At 34.8% G+C, this 11,050-nt stretch overlaps 1 protein-coding gene across 1 annotated transcript in view; it reads left to right on the top strand.

Moving 5' to 3' along the window:
* dcc (DCC netrin 1 receptor) overlaps window positions 1-11,050 on the top strand; it is a gene marked incomplete at both ends in the record, with an annotated part of 118,758 nt that overhangs the window by 83,499 nt on the left and 24,209 nt on the right. Inside the window, 6 exons of the mRNA XM_079419670.1 lie at window positions 658-753; window positions 2,859-3,097; window positions 5,144-5,282; window positions 5,838-5,945; window positions 7,105-7,299; window positions 9,083-9,115. Coding sequence (XP_079275796.1) covers window positions 658-753; window positions 2,859-3,097; window positions 5,144-5,282; window positions 5,838-5,945; window positions 7,105-7,299; window positions 9,083-9,115 — 810 coding nt within the window. The remainder of the gene's footprint in view (window positions 1-657; window positions 754-2,858; window positions 3,098-5,143; window positions 5,283-5,837; window positions 5,946-7,104; window positions 7,300-9,082; window positions 9,116-11,050) is intronic.

Consider the following 11,050-nt stretch of genomic DNA (forward strand, 5'->3'; position numbering starts at 1 on the left):
CCTTACTGCTTTATGAGTGTTTCAGCAGTTTGAATTAATCAAATGAGTCAATGATTCAGTGATTCATTCATAAAGCAAGTGAGGCTTTATGAATGAGTCACTGAATCATTGACTCAATTGATTTGTTCAAAACTGTGGATTAGTTCAGTAACAAATTACCGCTGTGTGTTGATCAGACATTCATCAGTTCTGCTGTGACTTTGATTGGAACTATTTTCATTTGTGAAATTGAGCAGACAATATTGTGTCTAAAATGTAACAATAGTAACTTCTTGCTTATTGAACTATTAAATCAATACATGACATTTGCAGTCGTGCAGATATTAGGATATATTGCTGGTGTGATATTGCTAAACTATATCACATAGAAATATGACTCTTTTGCCCTCATATCTTGAATTTAAAGCTCATATAGCTGCATATATGAGGCGCTGCATTAAATGCATTAATCACTTTAACACAAATGAATTATAATATATGAATGTCCACGCTCTCCTCCATATAATGAATCAGTCTGTTGAGTGCTGTAGCTTTAAGAGCTTTAATGACTCCTGAGCCGGTCTGATGAATGGCACATTGAGGCGATGCATGTTAATATCTGCTGTAAACGGCCTCATCTCCAGCTCTTCAGGTTTTTGTGTTTGTTTGTGTTTGCAGAGCCCAGCTCTCATTACGTCATCTCTCTGAAGGCCTTCAATAACGCAGGTGAAGGAGTTCCTCTGTACGAGAGCGCCGTCACCAGATCCTTGTCAGGTGGGTCACCGAAGCATCGTCTGTTTAGATCATTCTGAGCTTCCCTTCCAGTCTGATTATAGCCATGTGCTTTACACCAGTCTCACATATGATCACAAACCTTCAGGAGATATACGGACAGTATTTGATGTGTATCTTCATATTTATGTTCAATATTTGCTGTGAAATGATTTTTTCTTCCATCAGAGGAAACTTTAGTGAGCATAGAGAAATGAGAGGAAATTGAATCAATGTGGTTGATGACTCAAATGAACCACTGAATCATGGGTTTATGTTTTAAACTGATGAACAGTTTGAACTGATTCACATAAATGAATCAAATGAACCAGCTGTGAATCATTTCAAACTTTTCTACAGACTCACCAGCTGTGAGATGCTGCTTCAGTTTGGTTTGTTTAAAGCTTGTTGACACCAGCGTCTCTTGAGTTTCATTTGTAGAGAAGCGTTGTGTTTCAGCTCTGGTCTGAAAGCATCTACAGCCTTAATAGAAACCAAACTAAATCAAACATTTCCCTCGACTTTTTTTGCAATGCATTCTGGGATTGTTTTCTGTAGAAGAATAAGGGTTATTTAACTTAAACTAAAACCATAAAAACAATTACTTGAAATAACATAAATATTAGCTATGTAAGAGTTAGTTCCCTCCGTAGGGTTTGAAGCAGAGCTGCTGCAGGTGTCAGATTGATACGATCAGTGTCTGATACTGACAGAATGAATCACTCCCATATAGAGTTGTGTTTGTCTGATGATGATGACTGGGTTGTGTGTTAGTTTCTTGACTAACTGTCTTCTCTCTGTGTCTCTCAGGTGAGGCTGTAGATTAATCTGCTTTACTTGGTGAATCTCACATGCGGCTCATATTTCACTTCAGAATCAGAAAGAGAGAAACAAGAAAATATATTTAGCATGAAGAAAATACAGTTTATTTTAACAGCATATTTTTGGGCATATTTAAGCACATTTAACCCCGAATTCCCATTCCTATGCTAATTGAATCAGTATAAATGAAATTCAGTGTAAATTAATTTCAGAATCAAAAGAAAGTAAAACAATAATATATGTTGCCTGAAGAAAATGAAATGTATTTTAAAAACATGTTTCTGTGCATATTTAAACACATTTAACCCCAAGTCCCAATTCCTGTATTAATTAAATCTGTATAACATCAATTTAGCTTGAATACTACCTTTATGTATATATAAATGTACTTTTGCAGTGCAAATAATCGTTTTTCCCCATTACAATCAGCTGCTGAGGACTACCGTTCTGAAAACAGTGGTTTAATATAAAATTGAGAACTTAATTTTAAAACTTAATTTTCTTCATGCAGAATCTAATTTCTAATTTTACTTTTGATTATGTGTGAAAATATCATTCATGTTTGCTGAGATTCACCCTGTACACTAAAAAAATTGGTAACCTAGAAGTGGTAACATTTAACTGGTTTGATTCATCAAATATTTGATTTATTTATTTATATAGTTATATAGTTATCTAGTTATTTAGATGTTAATTTTGTTTATTTTATTGTTTAATATTTAATATTTTTTTGTAATTAATTAATGATATGTATTTATTTTATCTATTTATTTTTCTATGTTAATAGTTAATCAATTTTAATTGTTTATTCATCTATTTGTTTGTATTTATTTATTTATCTAGGTGTCTAGTTATTTAGATGTTCATTTATTTCATTGCTTAATTATTTATATTTATTTAGTAATTAATTAATTATTTTTAATTATTTTATCTATTTATTTATTTTGATCTATTAATAGTTAATAAATTTTAATTGTTTATTCATCTATTTGTTTGTATTTATTTATTTATTTAAATTTCATGTAACTAAATCCACCTAAATACGAGAATTCGTATGAATTTTTACAGTCTATATCTGCAGGTTACCACTTTTCACAGTGTAGTTCTTCTGACTTTCACCTTTACCTGTTTGTGTCACTATCTAGAGCTCAATGTTCTTCTTTGTGTCTCTTTTTTTCCTCTGTCTCCTCTGTCACTCCATTTTCCACTCCTTTATTCCTGATCCGTCCTGTCCGCTCTCATCTGCGATCACGTATGATTTGCTGCATGAACATGACTCCACACAGACCCCTCGGACCCGTCCGATGACGATCTGTTCCATCTGTTTGATAAATTTCCTACCCCCATCCCAGATACGTCCACGCCCATGATTCCTCCCGTAGGTGTGCAGGCCGTGGCGCTCACGTCCGACTCGGTGCGCGTCAGCTGGGCTGATAACTCCATTCCTAAGAACCAGAAGTCCTCGGAGGTGCGCTACTACTCCGTCAAGTGGAAGACCAGCCACTCCACCAGCAGCAAATACAAGGTCAATACCAGCGCTTTTATTAACCTTTGAATCAGATCAGACTACATAGCACTTCTTTGTTAAGATCTTAAGCTTAAATTGCTTAATGCTCGTCATACAGATGTATTTAAATGTGTTTCATGAAGCATGTTATTTTAGTATCATTGATATACTATTATAGTTTTGTATAATATTTTGAACTATATTTAATTTATATTTTCACTTTTAAAGTTTTTGTAATTTTGTTGTTGTCAATTTTTTATATCTCTATGAAGTTTTTATTAAGTTTTAGTGTGTTGTTTTAGTCCATCTAACCAAAAATGATAAATGTTGAAATTTATTAAATGTATGTTCTTATATCTTATTTCAGATAATGTTTATTTTATTTATAAATGTTTTTTTATTGTTTTAGTTTGATTAAAACCCTGATGTGTGATTGTATTGTGTAATGTGTGATTGTGAATTTGATGTGATTGTGATGTGTGTTCTGTCATTATGACGTGTGATTGTGATTGTGATTGCGGTTGCGATTGTAATGTGTGATTGTGATGTAATGTGTGATTGTGATATGTGTTCTGTGATTATGACGTGTGATTGTGATTGTGATTGCGGTTGTAATGTGTGATTGTGAATTTGATGTAATGTGTGATTTTGATATGTGTTCTGTGATTATGATGTGGGATTGTGAATTTGATGTGATTGTGATGTGTGTGTGATGTGTGATTGTGAATTTGATGTAATGTGTGATTGTGTTGTGATTGTGATTGTAATGTGTGATTGTGTGATTGTGAATTTGATGTAATGTGTGATTGTAACGTGTGATTGTGAATTTGATGTGATTATGACGTGTTATGTGATTGTGATGTGTGATTGTGATTGCGATTGTAATGTGTGATTGTGATGTAATGTGTGATTGTGAATTTGATGTAATGTGTGATTGTGATATGTGTTCTGTGATTATGACGTGTGATTGTGATTGTGATTGCGGTTGTAATGTGTGATTGTGAATTTGATGTAATGTGTGATTTTGATATGTGTTCTGTGATTATGATGTGGGATTGTGAATTTGATGTGATTGTGATGTGTGTGTGATGTGTGATTGTGAATTTGATGTAATGTGTGATTGTGTTGTGATTGTGATTGTAATGTGTGATTGTGTGATTGTGAATTTGATGTAATGTGTGATTGTAACGTGTGATTGTGAATTTGATGTGATTATGACATGTTATGTGATTGTGATGTGTGATTGTGATTGCAATTGTAATGTGTGATTGTGATGTAATGTGTGATTGTGAATTTGATGTAATGTGTGATTGTGATATGTGTTCTGTGATTGTGTTTGCGATTGTAATGTGTGATTGTGAATTTGATGCAATGTGTGATTGTGAATTTGATGTAATGTGTGATTGTGATGTTATGTGATTATGACGTGTGATTGTGATTGTGTGATTGTGAATTTGATGTGATGTGTGTTATGTGATTATGATGTATTATTGTGATGTGTGATTGTATTGTGTGATTGTGAATTTGATGTAATGTGTGGTTGTGATGTGTGGTTGTGAATTTGATGTAATTTGTGATTGTCATTGTGATTGTGAATTTGATGTGTGTGAGATTGTGATATGTGTTATTTGACTGTGATTGTGTTCTGTGATTGTGATGTGTGATTGTGAATTTGATGTGTTATTGTGAGGTGTGGTTATGACGTGTAATTGTGATTATATGTGATTGTGAATTTGAAGTGTGATTATGAAGTGTGATTGTGACGTGATTGTGATTATATGTGATTGTGAATTTGATATGTGTTTGTGATGTATGATTATGACGTGATTGTGATTATATGTGATTGCGAATTTGATATGTGTTTGTGATTTATGATTATGACATGTGATTGTGATTATATGTGATTGTGAATTTGATATGTGTTTGTGATGTATGATTATGACATGTGATTGTGATTATATGTGATTGTGAATTTGATATGTGTTTGTGATGTGTGATTATGACGTGATTGTGATTATGTGTGATTATGAATTTAACGTGTGATTGTGATTCTGTGTGTTTCAGTCAGCTGATACTACAGCTCTCAGTCACACTGTCACGGGTCTGAAGCCCAACACCATGTATGAGTTCTCTGTTATGGTGACTAAAGGACGCAAGTCCAGCACGTGGAGCATGACGGCACATGCCACCACTTATGAAGCAGGTACAAACACACAGGCATTCTTGGCCATCTTATGTTATAAAACACTGAGTATACGGCTGTTTATACTGCAGAAACATCCACCTTATCTGATCTGAGTCCATCAACACCTAACAAAGAGGAGAAAATACTCTAATACAATAAATTATATAAATATTAACTTTTGATGTCAAAGGGGTTCCGCTGACAAAAAGTTTGGAAATATAATTACTCAGTTTTGGTATCTATAACTACTTTATAAAACACCTCTTCCTGTGGTTTATGATGGCTCTCATCCACCCACCTGTACATGTAGAAAAACAGTATGTATAAAAGCGTCTTTACTCCAGGAATAGACACATTTATCACTGTCTAAACTAACTGTAGTGAAGACATGAAACATCACGATCACAGGAGACCTCGGGTTAATGAAGCTGTTTAATTAGTTTCTGTGCTGGAATTAAAGAACTGCTCATCATCTCTGAGCGTCGGATAGTAAAGTCACAGGTATTAAATATGAAAGTCTCAATCTGACATGAGCAAAATACAGCACAAATGCTCTCTCTTTCCATTGGTCAGCACCGAGCTCCGCCCCAAAGGACCTGACTGTGATTGGCCGAGAGGGACGTCCACGAGCCATTCTGATTAGCTGGCAGCCGCCGCTGGAGGCCAACGGACGAATCACAGGTGATGCTCAAACACACATGACATGACAGGATAATAATTCAATTAGAGACTGTTTTGTATGTCCATCCAAATAATAATAATCAATGAATAATAATCTGATCAGGACACAAATAATCCCATGCGGTAAAAATACAGATTTTTTTTTTCTGGCCAAAATATTTTGCTAAATATATGTTGTAAAATCAATGCTCAATTAATTATATTTTTAAAATTAAAAATATATTTAGTTTCAACCTTTATATACCAAAATATATTTCAAAATCTTACAGTAGCTACATTTAGGATAAATGCAAATGTTATGCAATAGGTAAAATGCATTATATATGTTATAATGTTTGCAGATTTCTTGTTACATCTGAAAATTATTGTTTGGCTTGTGTTTTAATGCATTGTTCTTTCTAAAGGTGCAACAATGTTTTATAATGTATTAGAACTGTGGTTACAATTATTCATGATGTCATTATAAGGTGCATTACAAGGCATAATTAATGCATTAAAATACTTTAATAATGCATTATATATAAAGACTTCAAAGAAAGTGTTTCCCAGTGTTGTTATTCATTACTAAAACTACAACTATATATATATTTTTTCTTTTAATATTCAAGAAATATATTGGTATAAAATATATTTCTGTAAATGTATATTAATAAATTTTGCCTATTTATTTAGTTATTTATTTATTCATGCTATAAGGGATATAAAAAAGTCTTGATGCTGTGAGGGTCAGAAAATGACAGACTGTTATTTTAAGTGATTAAAACTCATGCTGCTCTGATGGCTCACACACAGATGTTTCATGTGTCTCAGCACAAACATGATTTTTCACTTGACCTTCATCTGTGTGTGTGTGTGTGTGTGTGTGTGTGTGAGAGAGAGAGAGAGAGAGAGAGAGAGAGAGTCCCTGCAGAGACACTGTATTGAGTTTGATAAGAAGCAGGACAAATTTAACCTAACATACACACTCACACACACACACACACACACAGTCCAATTAAGAGGCTGCTGAGGGTCCGTCTGGCATTTGAAAGCTCTCGTGTGTCTTTATCTCGACCTCATTTTCCTCGCGTCACACTCACATTCTCACTCAGCAGAGACTTGATCTTTGACCTCAGAGTCAGCGCTGCACTAACCCGTTTAACCCTCCTCGTCTGTGTAGGTTATATCCTGTACTACACGCTGGACAAGAACATGCCCATCGACGACTGGGTGATGGAGCCCATCGGCGGAGACCGGCTCACGCACCAGGTCATGGACCTCAACCTGGACACCGTCTACTACTTCCGCATCCACGCCAAGAACACCAAAGGTGTGGGGCCGCTGTCGGAACCCGTGCAGTACAGGACGGCCAAAGGTGAGCGGCTGCGTCTCTAATCATCACCTGTGCTTCATTAACTCATGTATGCTAATGTATGTCGGATGTTGCCAAAGAAACAATCTGATTCTCTAATAATCATAAAACAAATACTCATGCAGAAAGATTTTTTAAATAAATATGACACTTATTTTATGCAATGTTTAATTACCATGATTATTATTATTATTATTTCCTCTTATTTTTAAACTATTAAAACATTTTTGTTATTTCGAATACATCTGAAATTAAATAAAATATAAATATCAGATTAAAACCTAAATAAATTAGCAGTTGAAGTGCTAAAATTTACTGTATTTACTAACTGTAAATTAATAAAAACTAAAACTGAAATAAAAGCATTAAAGCTAAATAATAACATTTAAAAAGAACAAAAACAAATAAAATGACTAATTCACATAGTGGATTAAATATACTAAATATACTAAAATTAAAATGAAAACTGAAAATGTAAAATTAATAACTAATTCAAAACAAAATATTATTATAGAAAAATAGACATATTGGCAAGTTGCAGCACAAAAAATGATTAACCGGTAGTTAATAGAAACTAAAACTGAACTAAAAACAGAATTAAAGCTGCAATAAAAACAAACCTAAATAATAATATTTAAAAAGAACAAGAATTGATAAAAAAAAAATGACAAAAGCACATAATGAAATTACAAAAAAAAAATGTAATATGCAAAAATAAAAAGTCATTCAAAATGAAATATAAATATTACATTAAAAAGAATAATTAGAAATGTTTCCTTGGGGAAGAAAAGGGAATACATTTAATTTGACGCATTAAAATTATTAACCAGACATTAATACAAACTAAAATTCAACAACAATTGAAATTAAAACTAAAATAAAAACAAATTAAACCAAAATAGTAATATTTAAAACGATCAAAAACTAATAAAATATGACAAAAGCACATAGCGAAATTACTAAAAAAATTAAACAAAAAAATACAAATAAATAAAAATAGAAGCTAATTCAAAACAAAATATTTTAAAAAATTAGATGGAAAACTCCAACTAATAGAAAATTTGAATAAATAACAGAAATTTAAGTTGAAGTACTGCTTGTTTTCTTGATGGCGTTTCATAATAAAATCTTTGCTGAGGTTCATTAGTAACTCTTCATGGCAGCATGAGGCGTTTGGTGTTAATTATGATGCGTTGGTTTGTGTGAAGGGTCACAGACTCGTCGTGAATCTTCATCATTACAGCTGTTTGAGGCTCTCGCGGGTCAGACACTCACACATGTTCACTATCACACTCAACAGCTGCTGCTGTGACCTTTGACCTGCAGGAACAAGATGCACACACACACACACACACACACACACACACACACACACTCACTCACACACACACACACACACACACACACACACACACTCACACACTCACACACACACACACACACACACACTCACTCACACACACACACACACACACACACACACACACTCACACACACACACACGCACACACACACACACACACACACATTATTCTCTAAAGCCAGCTGAACAAGACACGTTCTATGCTTTCCTCAGTCATAAACTCAATTATATTATTCCTGTGTGTCTTTGTTGATATAATCAAATAAATATGTAATTTTATTGCTCTGTATCATTCAGGATGTTCATTTACATACATAATTGTGTTTAGACGTTTTACACACATTCTTTGTATTTTATTGGCTAATCATCACTAGTACTTTACTAAGTGTATCATAATGATGCATCTCTCTCTCTTTCTTACAGTTGAGTATCCGGATAAGATGGCCAATGATCAAGGTAAGCAGATGATCACATGATGAGTTCATTTGTTTCTCATTATATGAAAATCTTTAAATGCTAAAATGATCCAGATGAATTATGTTGAGTGTCGAACAAATATATAGTGCACCCAAGTATGAATTTCTTTTTATTTAAAGAATAATAACAAAAAAATGAAGATGTGCTGAAAATGTGTTCATGTTTAGGCTGTCCAAGATCAGGATGAGTTTGTTTCTTCATCAGGTTTGTAGAAATGTGTCTCTGCATCAGTGTCTCAGCAATGGATGCTCTGCAGTGAATGGGTGCCGTCAGAATGAGAGTCCAAACAGCTGATAAAAACATCACAATAATCCACACCACTCCAGTCCATCAGTTAACATCTGGAGAAGACAAAGTTATTATGGACTCAATGTATTTGAGTTAAAAGCATCTTAATGCTGGATGTGTTTCATCTTTTGTCTTCTCCAGATGTTAACTGATGGACTGGAGTGGTGTGGATTATTGTGATGTTTTATCAGCTGTTTGGACTCTCATTCTGACGGCACCCATTCACTGCAGAGCATCCATTGCTGAGACACTGATGCAGAGACACATTTATACAAACCTGATGAAGAAACAAACCTGTGTGTGTGTGTGTGTGTGTGTGTGTGTGTGTGTGTGTGTGTGTGTGTTACAGTCAAAGAGCACGAATAATTGCTTTCTCACCAAATTCCCAGCTCTAATCTCCATCTCTCGTCTTCCTTTAAACAAATTCCCCTCTACGAATTGTCTTCGGAGCGTCTGGTCTCTCGTCCGCTGCTGATAATTCTCCATCTGAATGGACTGAATTGTAAAGGGGTTTGTTAAGAGTCTTTGAGTGCTGTGTTGTGTTAGTCATAGTGTGCTGATAACGGCGGTGGGGAGAGACAGACGGAGGGACGCGTGTCGTTGTCAGCACCATCTTTAATGAGAGTTCCTTCCTTTGATTCCCGGCGTTAATTAAGATGTGCAGCCGCAGGAATGAACTCCTCAGATGCTTTTAATTGACATTCAGAGAGAAACGTTCAGAAAAAGACACAAATGTGTCGGCAAACACAAGATATGTGAATAAACACAGTATTTTATTTGACTATTAGCTTGACGTTCTCAATCTGCCGCTGTGATTGACTGTGTTTGTCCAGTTCTTGACTTATGTGTGGTTTCTGAGAACATGGATGGAGTCGTGGAATACAGTCATAAAAATGGAATTCACAGTATAATGCATAAAAAAATATGAAAACTATTATCAAATTCACACAAAAACTCAAAGGTTTTTACAACAACATGTCAATATAATCTGATCTGATCTGATCTTCTCGTGTTCAGGTTCATTTCAGTGCAGCAGGAAACACTCGTGGTTATGAGCTCCAGACAGGAGGAGCAGAGTTTGTGATCTTCATTGCATTCTTTGACAGACAGTCAGAGTTTAGTCTGAGAGAATAGAAACAGAAGACAACATTTCACTTGGGCTTGATACGAAGCTGGAGTTATTTTTATCTGAACAGTGCAGTGAGCTTTACTGTTTCTCCTCAACACACACAGTCAATTAAGGCAAATTAAGGTGTGTGTGTGTGTGTGTGTATTCCTGCGCTCATAAATCACAGTAAACTTCATCAGAGCCGTGAGACTGATGTTTGGCCGGTTCCTCGGGTCCTGCTCCACTTACCAAACACACACACTGGAGTCTGAAGATCATCAGCACTGAAAACAAACTCCAGATTCTCCTCCAGAGCCTCATCCTCGGTTTATTACACTGAGACCCAGCTCACCTTCACTGGGAACGACTGGAGCTCTTCAACACACACTAGAATCCTTCCCGAGATTGTCCTCACGTATTTGGGGACCTCATTATATCTGAAGAGTTTGGTGAAATTACAGAGAAGACGAGCCTGAGAATCATTTACAGACCGAGCAGAGATCGACTTCACTGCCTTT

Source organism: Barbus barbus, assembly GCF_936440315.1.
Source record: "Barbus barbus genome assembly, chromosome: 6".
NCBI lineage: Eukaryota > Metazoa > Chordata > Actinopteri > Cypriniformes > Cyprinidae > Barbus > Barbus barbus.